The 25,478-nt window shown below is 41.4% G+C and overlaps 1 protein-coding gene across 5 annotated transcripts in view; it reads left to right on the top strand.

Annotated features, from left to right (window-relative positions):
* COL11A1 (collagen type XI alpha 1 chain) overlaps nt 1-25,478 on the top strand; it is a 382,842-nt gene that overhangs the window by 207,800 nt on the left and 149,564 nt on the right. For all 5 annotated transcript variants that reach the window (XR_008306906.1, XM_053249173.1, XM_053249172.1 and 2 more), the window contains 7 exons: nt 5,358-5,411; nt 6,842-6,949; nt 7,972-8,025; nt 21,740-21,793; nt 24,200-24,244; nt 24,395-24,448; nt 24,543-24,587. Coding sequence is in view for 4 of the 5 variants with exons in the window: in XM_053249173.1 (XP_053105148.1) it covers nt 5,358-5,411; nt 6,842-6,949; nt 7,972-8,025; nt 21,740-21,793; nt 24,200-24,244; nt 24,395-24,448; nt 24,543-24,587 (414 nt within the window). In the remaining variant the exon portion in view is untranslated. The remainder of the gene's footprint in view (nt 1-5,357; nt 5,412-6,841; nt 6,950-7,971; nt 8,026-21,739; nt 21,794-24,199; nt 24,245-24,394; nt 24,449-24,542; nt 24,588-25,478) is intronic.

Genomic DNA, 25,478 nt, shown 5'->3' with positions numbered 1-25,478 from the left:
TTGATCTATTTCAGTGGTTCCCAACCAGGGTTCCTCCAGATGTTGCTGAACTACAACTCCAGACATCCGTGGCCACAATAAATTGTAGCTGGGGAAGATGGGAGTTGTAGTTCAGCAGCATCTGGAGGAACCCTGGTTGAAATAACTGATCTGTTTATTGGTGGAGGTACTTTTGCTAATCAAGAAGGAGATTGTATTAGTTATTGAACAAAGTAGCAAATTGGGTTGCAAGTGCCTTTAGTTAGCAATGGAAAAGAAGACATTTCTGTTGAGAAGAGGCTGGGAGTTGTAACATAGTTCTTACTAACTGTAGAGGTTATGCTTTTAGTCTTTTCTTAAGAATTGCTAGTATTTATTGTCAATCAATCATTCCTCCCTTCTTGCCTGACAGCAAGCAATATAACTTCACTTCATACATCACTCTGAAGCACACAAATACTATAAACCACTTAGCTACAAGCTTTTTCAGCCCAAAGATTGTGTCACCCCAGGATAAAGATGGTTCCAACATAGAGCTGCTCTAATCTTCCATGGAGTGGTTAGCTGCATAACTGGTGATTTTAGCTCCTGGAACAGTTTTTATGTGGCTTTCATCAAACTTGAATCAAGATTTTAAATCAAGATTTCATTTTAATCAAGATTTGTTTATACAGTAAGAGCAGTTAGCAATGGAACCAATTGTCTAGCAGGTGGGATGGATTCACTGGAGGTCTTCAAACAGAGAGTGAGTGGCCATTGGTTTAGAATGCTCTAGCTTTGGATTTCCTGAATTAAGTGGTGCATACAAAGCTTCTTCACATGCTATGATTCTTGGTTGCAGAAAGTGCTTGATGTTGCTAATTTTATTATCAAGTCTTGCCACCTGTATGTGAATTATTTTGTTAGTATGGTGTCATGTCCCTACGGGGGTTCCCTCCTTGAGATAGTGCCGGGGTTGTTAAGCATTAAGCCCTCAACTGGCGTTGGAGTGTTGAGGGAGTGGTGTGATTGCTGTCATTGATTCTCCCCCTGCCTCTCTCTGTTGTAGCTGAGTGGGATTTCATCGGCCCCATTTTGGTCCCACCCCCATCTCTCACACAGCCCAGTGAGGTCTCTCCCGTCCTCCACAAACTCCTTTGCCATCTCATCATCAACCTCTACTTTATATTCCTCCCTGCACTTGTGGCAAGTCTCATGAGAGTCCAAGACCCCGACTTGTGAGATCTTGGGCCCCCACAAGATCCCGTGGTCAGATGTGCCCCTCATGGAGTCTGCCTCCCCCCACCCCACACACACACCTGTACCTGTGCCCGCTGCCAGTCCTCCTCCTCCTGTGGGGTAAGTTGCCCTGCCACACTTGGGCTGTGGAGACAGCTGGTTGTGTGGAGGTACAACAAATGGCAGTGGTGGCTGGGCGTTCTCCACACAGCAAGCTTTACCACAAGTTTGTGAGGCTTTCCTGCAAACTCAAAGTTATTTCAAAAACCCGATGCAGATATAAATCAGGCTGCACTCTAACCTGCAATGAAAAACCTGAACTGTGTGCGGAGTGCTCCCCAATAGCTCGCAGGGACTTTGGGGTAAATCTGCTCGATATGTGAACGCATCCCTCCATTCTGGAGGAGATGCGAGCTAAAGGGCTTTAAAAGCCCTGTGTGGGAAACTTCCTGGTGGAGTTTGAAGTTGGTGGGTCCAGTTTGGGTTTTTTGTCATGCCACTACAACACACACATTTTGGGGGGATGGCACACACTTTGCAATAACCACTGTATGCCAATGAGAAGCCCTTGAAGATTCAAAGGGTAGTAGTATAGCATCTGCATCTACTTAGTAGGTTGCCAGCTGATATAGCTTAACTCCCCTGCTCCAACTAACCTACCTTTTAGTACTTTTATCATGGTTCATGAAATTGTTTCTGTGAAGTACTCTTAAAACTCAGCAACATAATATAAATACTATTATTCACCATATTGAACATCAGTTCTCATATTTCCCAAATATAACATCTCCAAATATAGCATCTCCAAGATAGGGCTGAGAGAGATTCCTGCCTGCAACCTTGGAGAAGCCGCTGCCAGTCTGTGTAGACAATACTGAGCTAGGTGGACCTATGGTCTGACTCAGTATATGGCAGCTTCCTATGTTCCTATGTCTCTCCTACAGTACACACAAATATAAAAACATCTTTTTGCTTCTGCAGTTGTCACTGGAGTAATTATAATAATTTTCAAGCCACAACTAGAACACACAATTGAAAATAAAAGCCTGACTGGACTAGGCTAGGCCTAGCTAGCACCTTGAGTAAGCCACTGGGCTTCCTGTTACAGGAGCCAGGCAGGCCTTCCCCTGGTTGAATATTGTGAAAAAAATGTGGGGCAGGGGGGACATCCTGCAGAAATAGCTTCGGTAGGAGTTGACAACAGTAACTGGAACACAAATTTGAAAATAAAGGCCTACTAGCCTAGGCCAACTTTATCTTGAATTCCATCCACTGGAGCCAGGCCCTCCTGCTCTGTCTAAAAACAGCAAAGCAAAAGGGGAGGGAAATAATCACATCTTTAGAACGGTGCCTCTTCTTCCCAGTATTCCAAGTGGTCTCTGTGTGCATGGCTGAGCCCTCACAGTGGAAAGTTGACCAATTAGAGAGAGGTTGTATCTGCTGGGGTATCCAAGGGGCCAGCCCTGCCCAAGATTACTTTATGCCATTGTGCTTTGTGTGATTGGCTGGAAATTCCAGCTTGTGGCAAATGTCTATTGGCTGATCTTGCCAACTTGTCAGTTTCCATGGTACTTTTCCTGCCAAGCGGGGCCCAAGACAAGAGAAGCCAGTTTGGCTTTCCTTGTATTGAGAAAACTGGAGCAAGGAAACCTTGTCATGTCGTCTGTAATCTGCAGGTCCCTTCCTCTGCCAGCAAGAGCCTACTCATGATTCAGACATGAGAGAAGCAATGGAAAACCAAAATAAAACCAGGATTAAATAGTCAGTAGTGATTAAGGTCACACAGAAGTCTTTCTTTAATTTATTGAATGCTGTTAAATATTTAATTGAATTTCTTGCTTTTTTTTCTTGGAGAGCCTGGCCCTGTTTGGCCCTAAAGAGGAGCCTCCGCTGTACCAGACGACTATCTGGAGAATAGAGTGGTCCCCAAAATAGAGAAACTACACCTTTTTAAAATAGAATCGCTACACACGACTCCTTAAGTGTAGGACTGGCTTCCCTAAAGAACTAGAGATCATGTGCAGTGGACATTTACGCTCCTTCCCGAGTGCTTCCATTGAGCGCAAGAGGAGTGTTCCCAACAGTCAGATAAGATGAAGAGTGGGAAACAGGAGGCTCAAGTCTGTTCTAGAAAATCTTAAAAATCAGGTTAAGTGACACTTTTTTTGGTCCATGACCTGAAAACTTTTCATAAGTCCTGAAAATATCGCCTTCTGAAGGGGTGGGGGGAAGAAATAATTACTTACTATTATAATGTGGATTCCTAGGGGAACTGTACTGCAATACTGCCATTTGTGATTTATCCCAGGCTGTTTGATATTTGGTAAGGCAGTGGGCCAATTAACACCAGTTGAAGTTGTGGTAGTTAATGAATGATTAGCTTTTCACTTGATAGACATTCCTGTATTTATTCACTCACTTGATAAGACAGTCCCATAATTAATAAATGGTCTGATGCATTTTTACACAGTCAAGCTTTCAATAGCTAATTGGGAGCATGACATGCCCCAAGCACCATGCCTGTTACTGGATTCCCTTTCTCCAAAATTTACATGGCAGTAACATTGGAAACACTTTGCATTGGAGAGGCCTTATGGAGGAGATTCATTAGATAAATCTAGAGATGTAAGTTTGGAGTGGTATAAAAATATGTTAAATAAATAAATAAATAAATAAATAAATAAATAAATAATAGATCCTAGAACACCACCATAGCAGCATTTGACACATAGGAACGTTGGGAAATGTAGTTCGCAGCCATGGGACCTACATTTTCAAGTGATTCTGATGTGTGGAATGCTTTGAGCATATACAGCAATGTCCTGGGACCTGGGAAATATCATTTGAAGAGCTATGGGCATTTCTAGAAAGCATGTCAGGAGCTGGGAACATTATATTTCCTGTGCCTCCTGGTGCTCAAGATACACTGAAGCACAATTGTAGGAGCTAACAGAGGCCCTGTTACCAGCCCATATGGCCGCCACTGCTGCCACTGCTGCCACCATGAGTAAATGGTGGTGGCAAGAGAACTTTGGTAAAAAGGAGAAGGGGTGATGATAGTAACAACAGGAAGGGCTGGCGATAGGAAGAGGCTATTCTGAACTAGGATCAAATGTCAGAGGCCTTTGGGCTTGATCTGCAATGGGTTCAGGGAGTTCAAAACTGTGGGTGTTTATTTCTGAACCTCCAGATTCCTAAGTTTGCCATCATTACTACATGACTGTCCCATGAGAAACACAGCTGTGTTTCTTTTAATCGCTAGATTAAAACCTTTAATCACTAGATAGTGAGGCGCTTCACACAAGCAGCATGAAGCTCTGAAATGAGGTCTGCAGGGAGAGTGGGTTTTCCCAACCCTCCCCACAGATGATCTCTTACCCTTCCCTGAGCGGGTGGATCGCCAACCAGATGAGTGGTGGCTCTCCTGCAGGCCACCCGTGGCTTACCTGGCAACTCTGGGGGTCGAACACAGGGAAGTGCCCCCAGAGCCCCAATAATGCACTATGTGGGTGCGTGATGCCTTACTGGGAGTCCCCAGAGTGTGCCTGCCACGGCTGCAAACACACAATCCCTCAGCCCAGTTTTTGGGTGCACTTGCTCCCCAAACCCAGGTTAAGCAGAGGACTACTTCAGAGGGCGCACTGCCACTAGGAGGTGTGTGACTCTCGTCAGTTCTCATGCATCATGAAAATCGGGCTGGGCTTCTCTAGGTCGGTTTTTATAGCTCATGAGAATAGCTTTGGTGTCTTTAGGATCATCTCCTGAGTGACTTTTGAACATGAAGCATCTAACAGAAAAAGACCACAACAATTCTAAACATATTAAAGGACATTGAATTCAGAATAGTAATGTCATAACAAAAAGCTTCTTGATTAATTAAGAAATCTAATTGTCTGTTGCCTTAAGTACTTCTTATTTATTCTTCTTTAAACCTGAAAAGTAATTCAATTTGCCTGTGGCAATGTGTTTTTTTTCCTGATAGAGATACTATCGTACTACAGTTATTTGGCATGTAGCTTTAGTAGTGTGAATTACTGTGGCTTACAGCAAAATAGGGATGGCTTCTACATGCGTTATACCCATGCATATGTTCATTTAGTTTATTTAATAATTTTTATTCCATTTACATAACAAACTCTTTATTGTGCTTTTCCTGTCAGGGTGAAGATGGTTTCCCAGGCTTTAAAGGTGACATGGGCCTTAAAGGTGATAGAGTAAGTATTCCTTTTGATATAGAAGGGCTGGTTTGGATGATACTAGCCCATCCAAAATGTGTGAGGGAGGAGTGTAGATATGCACTCCCCTGCTACCTGGCATGCCATCCTGTGGCTATCTAATTGCATGGGAGATGTGCATGGCTATGCTCTCCTCCCACATGTTTGAGAGGGCAGTTCAGTGTATTGTCTGAACTGGCCCATCGTCCATTCCCAACATTTCATCAGACTCCATTTGGCCTAATAAATTTATTTAGGGCAAAGTTATGCAGATGAAAAGACAGGGTCATGCAGATGGAAAGAGACTTTCTCAGTGGCTGGAGTCACCAGAACCAGGGAGGCTCTTTTAAGATTGGGACTTGCCATATATGCTGAAAAAGGGATAATTAGATCAGCAGTATATGTCTCACATAAGTCAGAACAGCCATAGCAGATATGTACTGTGAACTTTGGGAAGGGTGTTTGAGGGCCAGGACCTATGCACGTGATTTCCTACAACTCAACCTCACATATAGGTCCTGGCTCTCATTATATTATGTTGTAAGGGTGTGAGCCTTATTCCTGCGCCCTTCTAAGTAGATTAATAGTTGGAACTTCTATTTGTATTTACCCTGAGTTTTAGCCAAACCCTGCCTTCCACTCATTCTACCTTGCACTCATACAAGAGGGAGAGCTTAATTTTAATCAATTTCCCCTTCCCTCTGCATTCCTCTGAAATTCTGAGGAGGTCAACAAACCATCGGGAGCAGGCTTTCGGGAGTGCAGAGAGCTAAAGAAGAAAGGGGGAATCAACAAAAAGTGCACACTCCTCCCTTTACTCAGGCAGATAGTGGGGTTTGGATACAAACTATGGTCTTCTGATTTGGGACCTTAGAAAGATTTGTGGGGAGAACTGATGAAATCCAGTGTCACCATTGCTTCTTAATTCAGCATAGTCAATTTGTATGTCTATACACTATTTTAAAAAGCTGACTCTATAAAATGTGGGTACTAACAAGAACTTCTTTAGCAAGATCATTTATTGTATGTACATTGTTACTGTATTTATATCCCAGTTTTCTATACAATTATAATCAAAGCAGTTAACAAAATATTAGCTTTCAAGAGTGAAATAATAACTAAAATGTCAAAGTAAAATACATTACTGAGGAGCATCAACCAGAAGCAACACACTGCAACCATCAGCTAAGATTATAATTGAAGATTTAAGCCTTGTGGAGCAGAAACACTTGCTGTTAGTTGCGCATCTTCTGAATGCAACTGAATACAGTTTGTGGATTTCTCCTAATACTGCATGGAACAGTAGTTTTCTCTTAATTAGAGTGCTTGTAGTTTCAGCCAGGACAACTATTCCATTGATTATACTGCCTTTTTCCCAGAGCAAGGTGGCTGGTTTTACTTGCTATATTTACACAGCACTTGTTTTGAAGGGTGAAGTTGGTCCTCTTGGTCCTCGAGGAGAAGATGGGCCTGAGGGTCCCAAAGGTCGTGCCGGTCCAAATGGTGACCCAGGTGGCTCCGGTCAAGCTGGAGAAAAGGTTAGTAACCCACTAATGGACTATTTTTGTGGAATTATCTGAACATCGTAGTGCAGATCTCTGTTGCATGTTACAAATTAATGTGTGGCAGGTGGGGTGGGGGAAGTCTTTTGAAGGTGTCTCCCCAAATGGTCTTCTTTCCCTGTTTTCTACACAGATTCCTTTAAGGAATAGCAATTTATAGGCTAGAAGGAAAAACTGGGGAAAGTGTTATATTTTGTATTTAATACTAGTGACCTTTGTAAACTATCACTAAAATACTTTAACAGTTGACTCATTAATTCCAGAAAGTATACCTTTCTATTTCATCTACCTGTTGGTAAGTACAGTCATCCCTTGCCAAGCGTGGGTTTCCCAATCCCGTATTAGAGTATCTGAGACCAGGAAATTGTGGTAGGTCTTGCCAACCACAACCTGTGTGTCGACAGTTTGGCAAGATGTTTTTTTCAGTTTGGGTTGGTTTTTGGGGGGCGATTTTCATTTCCGTGGTTCCCTTTACTCCTCTTATTCATTCATTCATTCGATTTCTATACCGCCTTTCCAAAAATGGCTCTTACTCACTCCTGGTAATTTGGGGGCGGGATTTCCTATTTTAAAGTGTATTTTGCAGTCCTTTTGCAACCACAATTCCCTTAACCCCCTGTTTGCCATTGATTTCAAGGGCTCACCTATCATGAATTCACCAACCGTGAGGTTTTCCTGGAACAGAACCCTCGCGGTTGGCAAGGGATGACTGTAAATGACTATTGCTTCTGAATTAATGATCTCCATAATGCTGCAAAACATTCTTAACTATCAAGACAGCTAATATGATATAATGGAGGAATGGAAGACTACTAGGAATATGCCATCACTGATTCAGGGAAACCACACTCCCAGCTTGATCTTGCTTTGTTGTTTCAGCTCTTGCAGACCTGCAAATGAGACTGGTCATTTTTGTGGAAAGGGTGGAGTTTCAATACAGTTGTAACTTAACTTCTGGGAAACAAGTGAGAAATGAATTAATTTTCTTTTTAACACAGGGTAAACTTGGTGTTCCTGGATTGCCAGGATATCCAGGAAGACAAGGCCCAAAGGTAAGGGAGCATTCTAGCTTTGAGCAATGTATGGTTAGAGAGCAAGTTTGTGCTAATACAGTGTAGTTGTTTTTTGAAGTAACTTTGAATGGAGTTAGAAACAAATGCTGCACATTCAGATGCAATTGTATAATATCCTGAGATGAATTCTAAATGCTATGCACATTTTCCTGATAACTCCTCAATGGAAGATGCAATAACTTGCTGCAGTTTTGACACCTAAATCATAGGGATTGCTTTGATACATGAGCATCCCGCGCAAACATGACTCTCACATGTGACAACTTCCATATGTTCTCATCTAAGCCACACACCCCATTCAGACATTATACTGTATGCGTGTACAGATGTCTGTACATTGTGAATGTGTATACCTGTGTTCATTTAAAAAGTGAACGTGGGTACAAGCCCCTCAAATGCATGGTACAGATAGGGACGTGTACTCCTCTACCTGTGTTCAGCCTAATGTGTGAATAACTGTCCCTGGGTACAGATCTATACCTCTGTACACTCGTTGTACAAGTGTTGAATATAACATGTGAATAGGGTTACAGGCAACCATGGAAGTGGATTACCCACATCTTGGTGGTGAGAGTTGAAAGCATCAGCTGTGTTTATGCATCAAAATTAAAGTGCCGTCAAGTCAATTTTGACTCCTGGCGCCCACGGAGCCCTGTGGTTTTGTTTGGTAGAATACAGGAGGGGTTTACCATTGCCTCCTTCTGAGCAGTATGAGATTATGCCTTTCAGCATCTTTCTATATCGCTGCTGCCCAATGTAGTAACAATGGGGATTCGAACCAGCAACCTTCTGCTTATTAGTCAAGCATTTCCCCACTGCCACCCAGAAAGTATTCAAATGATATTATAATACTCTCTGCATTTGATAATCCCTTATAAACTAGTAACTTTGTTACTCCAATTTATAGTACAGGAGAACCTCGATATTCACAGGGGTTCCCTTCCATGGTAAAACCACGGTTACAGAAACCATGAATTTCGAGTCTTGCAGCGGTGGGGAATTGGGGGTTAGGTTCCCGGTTTGGGGGGGAAACCTCAACAAAACATCAAATTTCCAGGAAGGGGGGGAATGCAGGAGGAAGCTGCCTACCGTACTTAGTTGAGTCCTCTGAGTGCATTGTGCCCCGGAATGCACCAGAATTGACTGAAAATCACCAGTTTTTTTCTTTTTTAAAAAACCACAGAGTCATTTTGAGGCTCCAAACACAAAATGGTGGCCGGAAATGACCTCTGTGGTAATTTCTGCGTCGTCCCCCCTCCCATCGGCAGATATGCGAGGTTGATATGTTTCCCCCCTTTCTTTTTCACATATGCTGTAGATATGCTAATTTGCATATAACAAATCCACGGATATCGAGGTTCAACTGTTTTTGGTTCACTATACCTCTTTTTGTTTCTGGTTTATGGCTCTGTGTAACATATACATGCAGAAAAGTACAGAATGGACGGAAATGCAGAGACTGTGATCTCTGTACATTGCTGCATGTTCACTGTTACACACCTGCAAGTCCCATTGATTTAAATGGGGTTTATACGTATGTCAAATGTCTACAATTGTTTCTGTTCCTTAATTCTCCACTCTTGCCAGTAAATCATTAATTAAGCCTTGGTTCTGAATCCTAAAAAAGATCTGTGCACATACACTTTAGGCCAGTTCTGATGCAAAAATTGGAAGCTGTCCTTGGATATGTGGAGAAGTTGCATCAGAATGGGACACTTATTATTCCAGGGTTATTCCCAAAAGCAGAATTTAAGAGGAATTTAGGAGCTTAATCACAATAAGGTCTATGGAATGATGACACAGGACAGTCTGTTTTGATAGGACTTTTCCAAGTTTAAGTGCTTCCAAGATGAATTCCCCCCTCCCTTGTCAGTCCTGCTATGTATCTTTGAATATGATCCTGGTCTATAAAATCAAGAACAGTTTTGGTATTTGCTCTGTGCTCAAAAATTCCAGAAAGTTCTCCTGCTCACATCCCATGGAAATAAGATTCTCAAATGGTGACTGACATCCTAACACTTAACATATGGAACTAAAAAAGGCACATGTGTGGTAAAAGTATCCTTGCTTCTGAAGCGTAGGAACTAGACATTTTTTTCTTATCCCCGAAACACACTCTGCAGCTGAGTGACCCTCCAGGACATAATTCCAAGCTGTGCAGAGAACTTCCAGGAGAAGAAGAGATCAAAGAAACTCGTCAAACCCTACACTGCAGAAGCAGGGATGCTACCACTATGCACATGTCTCTTATCACGGCATGTGCACAACATCAGCACTAGGGTGTGGGCCAGTGGTTTTGTTTTAGATTTTGGGTAAAAGGGAATGTTGACTGGGCTAATGGCTAAGTGGGCCTAATGGCTAAGGGGGCTGCAGGGAAGCCAGGGGCTGTAGGCAAGGAATGTGTGTTACCTGTGATTCAGATTTCCAACAACTATCTGATCCTATCTCTCTGTATGGGTTATGGGTTTTAATTTGATTGATTGATTGATTGATCACATTTCTATACCACCTGACATGTGCATCCCTAGGCAGTGCACATTAATAATAATAATAATAATAATAATAATAATAATAATAATAACAACAACAACATTTATATCCTGCTCTTCATCCAAGGAGCCCAGAGCGGTGTACTACATACTTGAGTTTCTCTTTCACAACAACCCTGTGAAGTAGGTTAGGCTGAGAGAGAAGTGACTGGCCCAGAGTCACCCAGCTAGTTTCATGGCTGAATGGGGATTTGAACTCAGGTCTCCCCGGTCCTAGTCCAGCACTCTAACCACTACACCACGCTGGCCCATACATAAGTATGATGCAAAGTATCATTTATAGTGTATTTTGCAAATTAAGAAATAAGGAATTGAAAGGCAAAATCTATTTTTTTTAGTCGGTTTAATGTTTAGAGGCTACATTTAATTTGCATCTTCTTTTCATTTCACCTGGGTGAACTCTACATTTATTATTTCAGTAAACAGTCGGTGTTAATGTGATATACTGGTACGGCTTAGGAAAAGATTCGTCTTTAGAAGTAGGTCTTTCATGCACCTGCCTTTTAACCTAAACGTCTGAGATTTCAGTCTTCTTTTTTGTCTGTCATTGCTTCCAAACTCTCTTTGGAAATTTCTCAAGATCAAAGAGATCTTACATTATTCAGAAGTATGAACAAAAACAACATTCACTTCAAAGAAAAGCTGTGACTTTCCCCCCTAATAGAGATGTCAGTGTGAATTTTTTTAAAGCTGTGTCTTCATTATGTTAAAACTGAAATTAGTTTGCAAACCATTCTCAGGATTTAATATTTTCCAGCCATAGTATATTGATAGCTGCAGGGCTTCGTGTTGTGAAGGGCATGTTGAGGCCATGGTTCATATATGGACATCTGAATCCTATGACCCCTCTCAGTGAGGTGGCTCCAATGCAAAAACTGTGTCAGTATAACATAGTTGCAGTTGTACATTCCCCCAGCAGCAAAGTCAAAAGCACAAAAATAGCAACAGAAATGTATAGCAAATGTAAGAGCACTGACAGCCATTCCATAGTTCCATGACAACTCCACCTCCATTCACCAGTCATGCTGTCACCCATATTAGCATGTGGAAGGCACAAATCAATCCACAGTGATGACAAGAAAGTCAGGCTGAAACCTGGGAATTCTTGCCTGATATATTTTGTGTCCCCCCTCCCAACACACATAAGACAGTGTAGTTAATCAGCCAGTTATGTATCTATTTTTACATTCATATCCCGCTCTTCCTACAAGGAGCCCAGAGTGATGTACATGGTTATCTTTTTTCTTTTATCCTCACAGCAACCCCGTGAGGTAGGTTAGGCTGAGAGATAAGCAACTTGGCCAGAGCCACCCAGTGAGTTCCATGGCTGAAGGGGATTTGAACTGGGGTCAAACCCATTCTTGGTCTGTCTACCTTTAACTTTAACAATACCTTTCTGCAGCTGGATGTGCATTAATATCCCTGTTTGGTGGGATTCACCTTTTGTGTGAGATGACGTTGACATTAAGACTATATTGACCCATCCAATGCAAGGAATTATACTGGATATCTGACTCCAGCTACTGTTTATTTGGGTGCCATGTTTCAAGGAAGAACACATCATGAGTGTGTAGCCAGTAGTAGGAGTGAATGGAGTAGATTGCTTGATATTCACCAGAAAGGTTACTGTGCAGTCCATTGCCTTCACTACAATGCAGTGACAATTATGATTCCTTGATTCGGAATATGAACCACTTTATCTTATAATATTTGCCTCCAACCTAAAGCAAGTATTATGACACTCCTTCTCACTCCTGAGTTCTTCTCTGGTTAGGATTAGTCCAAGTTGAATAAGCAACTCTCCCTCCTACCACTGCTTGCTCATTTACTCAGGCACCTTTGCTTCACCACTTCAAAATCCCCAAGTGCAATATAATTCAGTAATCCAAAAACCTTCAGTTTAAAATGAGAATTAAGCTGTTTTACATTCTCACGAATACCCTAAAAACAATGAAAATTGAAACTTAAGGTGCCAATCTGAACTGCTGCACCATATAAGGAGCCAGCGTGGTGTAGTGGTTAGAGTGCTGGACTAGGACCAGGGAGACCCGAGTTCAAATCCCCATTCAGCCATGATACTAGCTGGGTGACTCTGGGCCAGTCACTTCTCTCTCAGCCTAACCTACTTCACAGGGTTGTTGTGAAAGAGAAACTCAAGTATGTAGTACACCGCTCTGGGCTCCTTGGAGGAAGAGCGGGATATAAATGCAAAACAATAATGATGATGATGATAATGATAATAATAAAGATTGCACAGACTGACTACAAACAAAGGCATGACAAGGTAGCAGGGAGGGTACACTGGAACATCTGCAAAAAATACAAGCTACCTGTAGCCAAAGATGGTGGGACCATAAAATTGAAAAAGGTGGTAGAAAATGAAGATGCAAAAATATTATGGGACTTCTGACTACAAACAGACAAACATCTGCCACACAATACACCAGATATAACTGTAGTGTAGTATAAATCAAGTTAAAATAATCGACACAGCAATACCAGGGGATAGCAGAATAGAAGAAAAAGAAACAGAAAAAAAATCACAAAATACAAAGATCTACAAATTGAAATTGAAAGGCTGTGGCAGAAAAAGACCAAAATAATCCCAGTGGTAATTGGCACCCTGGGTACAGTTCCAAAAGACCTTGAAGAGCACCTCAACACCATAGGGGCCACAGAAATCACCATCAGCCAATTTAAAAAAACAACTTTACTTTGAACAGCCTATATTTTGCGACTATATCGATAATAACCAACAGTATTGATGATAAAATTCAGCCATCCCAGGTCCTTGGGAAGGACTCGATGTCTGGATAAAACAAACTAGTCAATAACACCTGTCTGACTGTGTAAACAAGAAATAATAATAACAGGAAGCTGTAAAACAGCAGGAGAGGTGGGTGTTCCAGGTCCTGGATTGGAGATCTTTTCCCACTTGGAGGCTGGTCTGGGACTGCAAGTCCTGCTGCCTCAGATGGGGGAAATTTCACTTGTCATGCTCTCCTGGGAGCCTTCTCTTCAGAAGAAATGTAACACAGAATGTCATTTTCTCACCAGGGATGCTAGAACTTGTAGTCTCCATGAGGTCAGCAATGAAAAAAGATGCTCTGCTGGGGCCAGGAGCACCTGCTGGCTCTGGTACCACCACCACCACCACCACCTCTTTTAAGTTCTGAGGGCCTTGGGCTAGGAAGGGAAGGCAGTGTAGACGGCATGGAGTGTCTGCATCTATCCTTCTGCACTCTAAATTTTGAGGGGCCCTGGGGCAGGGGAAAGAAGTAGAGGCGGTGGTGTCTTGTGAGTACTTTGTGGGCAAGATACTTGTGCATCCAGTCCTAAAGTTTTCAACAGTCATAAATTGACTACAGCTCTGGTATTATATCCAAGGCTGTGACATTGTTTTGTTAGAGTAGTCAGTAAACCTCATCCTAAACATTTATTTGCTGGGGTAACGAGTTGGATGTTCATTAATAGGTAGATGGGATTTATAAAATGTAGAGAGAACACTGTTAAAATTTCTATACAGTACCGGTTTGAAAGCAGTTCTTTGCCTTACATTTCTTTCAGTTTGTGTCTTAGACAACTATTATTACATGAGTTATAAAACCACTGTGACTTTATATATATATTGTATACACACACACACACACACACAGAGGGAGGGAGGGAGGGAGATTAATAACCACAGAGTTGTCCCCTTAATCTCCAGTACAAGATATGTTTAGCCTCTTTTGTACTGAGATATCTTATAATTTTAATCTCCAGTGTCTTGGAAGTAAATTGCATCTAGAGTGCAGCCCTTTCTATTCTCAGATCTCCTTAGAGCAAAGCTGTGCAATGACAAGTTAGCTAGTTTTGTTTATTTATCATATTTATATTCTGCCTGATATGTCTATCTCTAGACTCATACAAACAACAAATATACAGACTAAACAGACTAAAGACAAAACAATTTCATAGGATAAAAACAGTTAAACAGTTGAAAATCAGTTTTGAATAAAATCCTGAGAAAACAGGTGTGTCTCAAGGGTCTTTTAAAAAGCAATCAGAGATGGAGAAGTTCTTATTCTGAGAGGGAGTGCTTTCCAAAGCCACAGAGAAGGCCTGGCCCTAAACTGTCTCTAGATGAGCCAGTGGCAACTGTAAACAGACCTCCCCAGATGATCTTAAAGAGAGATAAGGTTCATGACAAAGAAGGTGCTCTCTTAAGTACCCTGGACCCAAGCCATTAAGGGTTTTATAGGTAATATCCAGAACTTTGAATTTTGCTTGGAAACCCATCGGCAGCCAGTGCAGGTTTTTTTTTTTTTAAAAAAATGGTGTTATATGGTCCCTTTGGGTTGTCCCAGAGACCAGTCTGGCTGCTGTATGCTGCACTAATTGTAGTTTACAGAGTACATGCTAAGACAGCCCCACATAGAGTGAATTACAGTAGTTGAGCCTGGAGGTTACCAGCATATGCACCACTGTTTTAAGTTTATTTATATCCAAGAATGGGCATAGCTGACCTATCAGCCGAAGCTGATAAACTGAGGAAACAGCCTAAATTTGAGAGAGTTATGGATCCAGGAGACAGGAGTACTCCCAAGCGATATGCCTGATCTTTCAGGGGGAGTGTAACTCCATCCAGAACAGGCAGATCTAAGCCATCTCTGAGGTCCCGAGCCCCCACAGTCAATACCTCTGTCTTATTTAGGTTTAATTTCAGTTTGTTATCCCTCACCCAGCCTATTACTACCTCCAGGAAGACATTCAGGGAATTTATGCCATTTCCTGATGAGGTCAATATGGAGAAATAGATTTGTGTGTCATTAGCATATTGATAACACCCTGTACCAAACCTCCTGATGATCTCTCCCAGCAGTTTCATGTAGATGTTAAAAAGCATTGGATACAATATGGAGCCTTATGAAATGACATACTTTAGTTCTCGCTCTGCAGAGCAGCGGTCTCCAAGTGATTTTCTAGAATCAACCACAGAGAGGTAGGAACAGAACCACTGTAAAATGGTGCCACCCAATCCCACCACCTTCAGGCCACCCAGAAGAAAACAATGGTAGATGGTATTGAAAGAGATCCAAAAGGATCAGCAGAGTCCAGGGGCGTATCTAGGGTAGGGCAGGTAGGGCACATGCCCCGGGCGCCCCCTGAAGGGGGGCGCCATTTCCGAATATATATATATATATATATTTAAAAAGGCTGCTGAAAACAAAATGGCCACTGCGCATGCTCAAATGGCCAATGTGAGGCCCCAGGCGATGCCAGGACACGCAGAGGCCATTTGAGCATGCATGGTGGCCATTTTGTTTTCAGCGGCCATTTAAAAAAAACAATTTAAAAATGGTCACCACACATGCTCAAATGGTCCCTGTGAGGCCCTAGAGGCCAGCAGGGGGATGGGGAACCTTTGCAGACCCCCCCCCACAGCCTTTAGGAAGGGGCTACATGTAAAAAAAAATTAATATAAGTCACTGTACACATATTTAGTTTGGCACTATGTACAGAGAATCAGGGCTTGTGAATACTGAGCTGAAACAGATGAGCTAGGATTGTATCTAGGAGCTAGGATTTGCTCTTACTTTGCTTCTTGTGATAAATGAGTTAAATGTGATGTCTTAATAATATGGCTATTAATGGTGAGTTTGTCTTTGAATCAGTGTGAAATCCTTAGTAAATAAGGCCCACTGGGAGTTTCTTGCTCTCTTTCTCTCATTTTAACTGTCTTTCTGAAATACTAGAATATATTCTAAGCAGTGACACAGTTTACTCTGCATTTCCTTTAATTATTTTCAGAGTATCTAGGAAAAGTCAAATTCTCCATTTATTTTTAAAACTTATGTAATAGTGATGCAACAATGCATAGTAGAGAATTAGACAGACACTTCTGTTTAGTTTTCCAAGTATACCTCCACATGGTTTTTGGGTATTTCATGAGCCCCAGCATACTGAAATTTGTAGTATTCCAGCATTTTTTGGTCTGCCTATGTCCACTGCTAAATAGTTTTTGAACTATTAAAAGATTAACAAGCTTGACTTGTATTTTTGAGCTGTTATTATGGTAAAGTTATCTGAAAGATGGGTGTCAGATGTTTGGACAGGGGGCACAATTTCAGTGCTTGCCCTTGGCACTATTTCCCCTAGATACGCCTCTGGCAGAGTCACACCCCTTCTGTCAGTAATGAACTGGAGATCATCCATCAGGCCAACCAAAGCAGACTCAACTCCATAGCCTGCTCAAAAGCCAGTTTGAAATGGGTCTAGATAATCTGTATCATCCAAAACTGCCTGGATTTGAGAGACCACCACCTGCTTAGTCACCTTGCCCAACTGTGGAGGACTGGAAATGGGTCTGTAGTTATCTAACTCTGAGGGATCCAATGCAGGTTTCTTCAAATAAGTTTTAGTAATAGCCTCCTTAAATCATGGAGGCATCCTTCTCTCCTTCAGAGAAGCATTTATAATATTTACCAGACCCCTTCTGATAATTTGATTACCAGATGAAATAAGCCAGTTTGGGCAAGGGTCAAGAGAACAGGCTGTAGGACGTACAGTCCAAAGCAGTTAGTCCACATCCTCAGGAATCACAAACTGAAAATGATCCAATGTAATCCTATAAGAGGAGTTGCTGGACACTTCCACAGTAGACTCTTTAGTCTGTGGAATCCAGTTCGGCGTGAATGCAAGAAAATTTATCTGCAAAAAAGTCATTGAAAATATCAGAGTGACAGACAGATGGCCCCATGTTCAAATTCAAGGGGTCGAGGGCACATAATTGCCATCTCACAATCCTAGACAGCTCTGCTGGACATGAATTTGTGGAAACAATGTGGGCAGAAAAGAATTACTGCCTTGCCACCTGCACTGCCATAGCATAGATCTTCAAATGTGCTCTGTGTTGTGATCTGTCAGATTCATGCCAAGTCTTCCTTCGCTTGTACTCTAGTCGTCTACCTTACCACTTCAGCTCCCATAGTTCTTCCAAATAACATGGGGCTAATTTTGAAGCAGGATGGAGAGGATGCTTGTGTCTACTGCTCTAATGAGTTCATTATTCCATGTTTGCACCAGAGCATTGACAGAATCACTAGCAGAGCCAACTCTAAACCCTTCCAAGGCTTCTTGGAATCCTGTTGGGTCCCATAGCCTTCTCAAGCAGATCAACCTAATACAGGTGAAACTCGGAAAATTAGAATATTGTGCAAAAGTCCATTAATTTCAGTAATGCAAATTAAAAGGTGAAACTGATATATGAGACAGACGCATTACATGCAAAGCGAGATAAGTCAAGCCTTAATTTGTTATAATTGTGATGATCATGGCGTACAGCTCATGAAAACCCCAAATCCACAATCCCAGAAAATTAGAATATTACATGGAACCAAGAAGACAAGGATTGTAGAAAAGAACAATATCGGACCTCCGAAAAGTATACAGTGTACTGTGCTTGATTGGCCAGCAAACTCGCCTGACCTGACCCCATAGAGAATCTATGGGGCATTCCCAAGAGAAGGATGAGAGACATGAGACCAAACAATGCAGAAGAGCTGAAGGCCGCTAATGAAGCATCCTGGTCTTCCATAACACCTCATCAGTGCCACAGGCTGATAGCATCCATGCCACGCCGCATTGAGGCAGTAATTGCTGCAAAAGGGGCCCAAACCAAGTACTGAATACATATGCATGCTTATACTTTTCAGAGGTCCGATATTGTTCTATTCTACAATCCTTGTCTTCTTGGTTCCATGTAATATTCTAATTTTCTGGGATTGTGGATTTGGGGTTCTCATGAGCTGTACGCCATGATCATCACAATTATAACAAATTAAGGCTTGACTTATCTCGCTTTGCATGTAATGCGTCTGTCTCATATATCAGTTTCACCTTTTAATTTGCATTACTGAAATTAATGGACTTTTGCACAATATTCTAATTTTCCGAGTTTCACCTGTAGGTCCTTCACCCCTGCAGAGCTGGGTTGTAGTTGCAAGTCCTACCTTAACCAGATGATGGTCTGTCCATGACAATGGGGCGATGAAGTCCCCACGCACAGAACACCACCTCGATCAGAGCAAAAGACCAAATCAAGCATGTGACCAGTGTCATGCGTCAGTCCAGAGACCAATTGGGATAGGCCCATAGAAATCATGGCCGCTATGAACTCCTGAGCCACTCCTGACAACCCGGTCCCCAAATGAACATTGAAGTCTCCCACCACCAACTACATGGGCGAATCCAATGCCAACTTTGCAACCAGAACCGTCAGCTCAGGGACTCTGTTGGGCAGCGGGGTGATTGGTACACCAGCACAAATCCCAGTCCATCCTTGGTCTCTAGGCTTAGGTACACACATTCAATATAGGCCAGCTCCCTGACAGTGATCCTGGTAAGGAAGATGGTATTCTTATAGACCACAGCCACCCCAGATCCCCACCCACATCCTCTCACCTGCTCCACCATGGAGTATCCCACTGGGAGAAGCTGGGACCAAACTTGACCACTAGCTTCCCCTGACCAGGTCTCCGTAATTCATATCAGGTCATCTTTATGCAATTCTTTCTCCTTGGTTTGGGCAACACATACACTCTTATATGTTAATGTCTGAATTCTTACATATACTTTGAGATGAGTATGTGAGATGAGATGAATTAATGAGTAGATGAGATGAGGTGAATAAAATTTATTTATTTATTTATTAGTCCTCTCTGTAAACTGCTTTGGAAACTTTGTCGGAAAGTGGTATATAAGTTGTTTGTTTATTTATGTATTTATTTATTGGAGCCAAGGTAACAAAATGTTTTATATGAATAGGACATTCCAAAATAATATAAGAGCATGTACATTCTTCTCCATTCTTCTTATTGTTCCATAAACAAAACCACTTGTTATCTTTCAAGTAGTACCTAATCTACCCATTAAGAAAACAAATGGCCTATAATTCATAATTATTAATTCTATGAGCTTCAGGTAGACCAGTTGGATAAGCATATCAGTATCCATTTTTCACGAAGTGGGCAGCTTTGCTAATATTGATTTATTGATTGTTAGATTTTTATACTACCTTTCATTAAAAATCTCAAGGTGGTTTACAAAACATTTAAAGCAATATAAAAATATGAAACAGTTAAACAATAAAAATATTAAACTTAGAATATAAAAATATAAATCTAATTAAAAGTTTAAAAAACATACAATTAGACCATAAATCACAGAGCAAAGTCAATTACTATAATGATGTCATTAGAAGTATTTTTCCTTGTAAAATTGCCATTATGCTAATACAGATTTTCTTCTGAGTGAAGCATAATGACGATTTGATGTTCATCATTTATGTGGTACTGTTTCCAAACTACTGGGAAATCAGAGCTACTTTGCTCATCCAAAGTTTCTCTAAAATCCAGAGAAATTGAATATCTTCTTCATTTTATAGAAGTATGTGTGTGTTTGAGAGCGAGAGTGAGAGATTTTCTTCATTTTCTAGGTGTAGGTGCTAGGTGTAGGTGAGAGTGAAAGTGTGTGTGTGTGTGTGTGTGTGTGTGAGAGAGAGAGAGAGAGAGAGAGTGAGTATTCAGACACAATGAATTGCATAGACGTATTCAATGACAGCAAAATGCACTATACATTATTCATGAAAATAGACATTCAGTTAAGATCAGATCTAGAAATCAGGGTCTCCACTAGACAGCTGCAAAACAATAGGAAGAGCAAGCAATTTGAAGATAAGAGGTGGTGAGTAGAAGGAGGATGCTTAACCCATTGTCAGTTTACCTTTGCTTCCCTGTAGATATCTAAATCTTTTTTCTCCAACTCCACTTCTCCACTGCACATTGTGCCTTCCCCTGATCTGATTCTACCCTATAAAAGCCAAGTTCTTGAAATTAGTCAAATCAGTCTTTACCTTCTCCACTCCACAGTTTTAAAGTTTTTTTCACCAGTCAGCATCCAAAATTGAAAATCAGCCTGGCTTTGGGGGGAAATGGCCTGAGGCCATTTGCAAAAGAGAACTGGTGGGCATAGGAGAGCTTAAACACCCTTTCAGCCCACTGATCATCCCCTGTAAGTGTCCCCCTGCATATACCTTGACTTTTGGACCATCTTCTCATTTGCCCCCAAGTAGTTACCTTAAGTGGTGCAGCAGGGAAATGCTTGGCTAACAAGCAGAAGGTTGCCGGTTCGAATTCCTGCTAGTATATTGGGAAACACCTATATCGGTCAACAGCAATATAGGAAGATGCTGAAAGGCATCATCTCATACTGCGTGGGAGAAGGCAATGGTAAACCCATTAATTTTAATTCTACCAAAAGAAAACCACAGGGCTCTGTGGGCGCCAGGAGTCAAAATTGACTTGACAGCACACTTTACCTTAGCATCTTATCACATAGCTATTTTTGTATAGCAATACTGGATTTCATGTAATTATTCTAATCACAAAACCTAAAGTTAAATAATAATGCACAGTACATGACTTATGAAGTTGCCTTACCCTGAGTCAGTGCATTGGTCCACCTAGTTCACTATTGATTAGCAATGGCTCTCTAGATTGTGTCGACTGATGAGGGTGGGTTTGGTCTGGATGGACTTTTGGCCCACATCTGCTCTGTGATGCTGTAGCTTGTTTCTGCCAATAATTAGTTTGTTCTCCATGAGTGATAAAAACAAATTATATCCACTGTCAATGTTTTTAATGCATTCCGGACTTGAATCGTCATGGTAAGCTATCATTATGACAAGCAATCCTCTATTAATAATTATGTCCATGTCAAGCATATATTGTTTCATTTTAATAACATGTGATGGATTGTAATGCAGTCAGCACCTCAGTCTTTATTGGATTAGTGTCCCGGTCCTAAGCGTGAATGCCAACTTACTGTTTTGACATTGTGAAGTCTCTGTGGCATGATTGTTGATACTTTTTCATTCTTTGTAATCACTTATTTGCTGGTACAACCATTGGAATTGGTACAATAAATTGTAATTAATTAGATAGTGGACTGTTCATCCAAACTTTTAACACCCTCTTTATATTCTATATAATGATATTCTGTTATGATGTTCACCCCCCCTAGCAGGTAAATGATGACATAGGGTGTCTGAGAGGGAAAGATGTCTACAGATCACATGATACTTTCATTTTCTCCCCCTACAGGGCTCCACTGGTTTCCCTGGATTCCCAGGTGCTAATGGAGAAAAAGGTGCAAGGGTATGATATATTATTTATTTATACTGCACTTCATTAAATTGTGGAATTCATTGCTAGGTCAACTGATGGGATAGTTAGAATTGTAGATTTATCTATTAAATATTATAGTAATGTCTGTATGCATTTGATAGTGCCAAAAATGTACAAAGAATAAAAAGGCTACTACTCAAAATGAATAAATAGGAGTTTTTTCTATTAGGAAATTTATTTATCATTTATCCATTATGACCACAGACCCAAACTTTGTGAAGCCCAATTGTATACACGGCATTCCATATAAGCAGAGTCTCCCCTTTCATTTCAATGTAGGGAGTGCTCTGTAAATACAGTGGGGATCAAACCACAAAACTCTGCCCTTGTTCACATATGCATGTACATCACTTGATTTATCTACCTTTGGTTTTTGTATACAGTGGGCTGAGTCACATGATATTTTGTCTGCCTGGCATACCATGGGTGATAAGGACATGAGTCTACATCCTTCTTCCTATCCAGCAAACCAGGGCACCTCTTCCTAATCTAGTAAGAGGGCAGTTCATCTAAACCAGGGATCCTCAACGTTGGGCCCCCAGATGTTAGTGGACTTCAACTCCCATAATCCCAAGCCCCAGTGGCCTTTGGTTGGGGATTATGGGAGTTGGTCCAATAACATCTGGGGGCCCAACGTTGAGGATCCCTGATCTAAATAAACCACCCTCTACATGCACGAGAAATACTAGTTTGAACTAGTGTTTATAGTGCATGTAAAGGGTAGTTCAGATTTACAGCCCCCACCCTCTCTGATTAAGGAAAGGTGCCCCAGCATGCTGGGAGTATGGGAGGGACTGCATGCTTATGGTGTGCATGTGTCCTTATCATGTGTAGTGAGCCAGGCAGACAAAGTATTGTCTGAACCGACCCAGTGACTGGCGGGTAAATGGGTAATTTGACTCCATTGAAAAGCAATGTGTCTGGGGTGAGATGAGGCAAAGAGAAGATGCTAGATCTGTTTACACATATAAGTGATGCTGTAGTCACCAAATGATGAATAGGCATGTGTGAACTGATAGGAAACAGAGGAAGCACCCAGCTTGGGTGGAGTCTGCATGAGCACCATAATTTTGCATTATAAATTAGCCTTTCAAAAAGGAAGACAGAAATGTTTTCAGTTAAAAAGGAAGTCTAGTACGTGTGTGTGTGTGTATTTGTGTGTGTGTTTGACTGTGTAGCAGAGCCACTTGAACTGGGGATTGTATGTTGGTGTCACTTTGTCTTCAAGCATTGGCAACTATTTCATAAGGAAGCTTTCGGGGGGGTGGGGAGTAAGCAACAGACAGCTCTTCCTATATCCTGTGAATTTATCAAGCTAGCCTGCACAGCTTATCCTCAAGGGAATTTCTTTTGGCTCTTCTATGAATTCTAATTTACCAGCACTCTTTTTATTTACAAAAAAAAAAAGGCTGCAGTTGAACAGGCAAAAAATATAGCAAGCATGCCGAAGAATACACATTTAAATTGAAGATAAAGTCAAAATTTAGCAGCTTTGTTTATTTGAAGCAGGTGGGTGGAATCTATAACACAAGTTCTAGAACAGGGCTGCTTAACTTCAGCCCTCCTGCAGATGTTGGCCTACAACTCCCATAAACCCTGGCTATTGGCCACTGTGGCTGGGGATTATTGGATTGTCCAAAAACAGCTGGGGGCCTAAGCTGAGCAGGCCTGCTCTAGAAGGTCACCATGTCACCATCTATAAAGCTCTACAGGATGTGACCAATCGAGGTAGAAATGTGATTAAATTATCAAAAGGGAAGGGATGATGGAAATTCAAGGCAGCAAAAGCGGGCTGACAGGCCACATATGGAGCAGAGGGCTGATCTACCCACTGATCCCAATCTCCCTGTTTTTCTGGGGAGAGCTGGTCTACATATTGGGGTCAGTGGGTAGACCAGCCCTCCAGTCTGGACTTGGTGCATCTGCCCTCCTCAGAGGATTGGTCTTCCCACCAACCCCAATTGGTAGACAGCTCTCCCTGGGGAAAGGTGCCAATTTGAGGCTCATTTTTCCAGCAAAATGCACCTCAAAATGGTTCTCTAATCACCTGAATTAGTTTAGATGATTCGAGAGTGGTTCGTTGAGAAAGCCAGTCAAACTGACTGTTCTCAATGAATCAATTCAATCGTTCTGCTATTTAATTTGACCTCAAATCAAATAGCAGAATTGGATTTGTGCACACCCCTAGTTGAGAACACTCTGTGTGCCATATAACTTGTAATTCTGCCCTTTAAGAAATATTCAAATAAGCTGTTCATGAAATGCAAAGCAAGTAGTCAGTGGTGCCACATAGAGTTCTGCTCTGCCCAGTTGAAGCTGCACATCTTCCTTCTCAAGTAACACTGAATGTTAATGTGTTTGAATGTTTTCTGTCAGGGCTTGCATGGAAAACCAGGCCCAAGGGGACAACGAGGACCAACAGTATGTATTATGGATTCTTCTACTCCCTCTCCTTAATTGTTTCGCATGTATTTCTAGATTAATGGCCACCCTTGCAATATTTGAGAGGTTCTCTTTCTCCTAGAATATGCAACAAAAATAACCAACTTTATATTGTTCACCACTCAATAGGGACCACGTGGGTCAAGAGGCCCAAGGGGCCCAACTGGAAAACCTGGCCCAAAGGTAATTTGAAAGACTCTAAGACTCAGTTTTGTTGCATGCTCTTCTGTTTAATGCAAACATACATTTGATCTTTGGATAAATTGTTCTTTTCCAGGGAACTGCAGGCAACGATGGACCGCCTGGCCCACCAGGTGAAAGGGTATGTTAAGGAGCAATTTAGATTTCTTTTGTATCTTTCTTTACCTCATCAGTGACTTCCTTGTGCAATCTGCAGTGGTTGAAATGGTGTGACCATGTAGAGTCAAATGCTATACAAAGCTAGAGAATGTCTGGTTTTGCAACCAGAAGTGTGTGTTGGTACAGAAGGGCAAGAGGAATCTAGAGTATACAAAGTGTGGATCTTACTAAAATTGGCTGTTGTAAGAAACAAATGTTATTTTTAGGTATTTTAATTTATTGAATTAACACCCTCTTCAGTTGTTTTTTTGGTTGCGTTCTAAATTCAGTCTTCTCATGCATCTTTTTATTTTATTCTTTTAAAAAAATAAAATAGTGTATCTTGAGGTCCTGAAAGAGGTGAAAAGATAGACAAACTAGGGCTGTCACCTGATTAAAGAAACCTTAGTTGATTAAGGATATTCACTTTTGTAGATTGATTATTTAAGAAGTCTGTGCTAATTTGCACTTGAGGAAAAAATAATTCTAAGGATTAAATATCATTCCTTGTTTTTAGAGTCTACATATGTGTCACAGCAGCCATCATCCTAGAACAGGCTTTGTTCCTTCATTCTCTCACAGGAGGGAATGCTTCTTTTAATATGGAACTTGCAAAAGCCATCTAATATTTAGATGACATTAGGATTTAATATGCCAATTGTCTGGGTTTAATTTCCTTAAAAACAATTTAATCTGGCTAATTAGGCTCTTATGTGTTTCTCCCCCCCACCCCCGAGTGGTCTTCCAAATGTAGAATGTGCTCCGCATGACTAAAGTGCAAGCAATCTGCACTCCAATGAACACAAGCATTCGTATCTTAAATGTTACTTTGAAAGAGTAATTATGAAATAGACTGTGACTTTCAAGTACAATA

The sequence above is a fragment of the Hemicordylus capensis genome, chromosome 4, assembly GCF_027244095.1.
Source record: "Hemicordylus capensis ecotype Gifberg chromosome 4, rHemCap1.1.pri, whole genome shotgun sequence".
In the NCBI taxonomy this organism is placed as follows: Eukaryota; Metazoa; Chordata; class Lepidosauria; order Squamata; family Cordylidae; genus Hemicordylus; species Hemicordylus capensis.
This window is presented reverse-complemented; position numbering and strand designations above follow the sequence as displayed.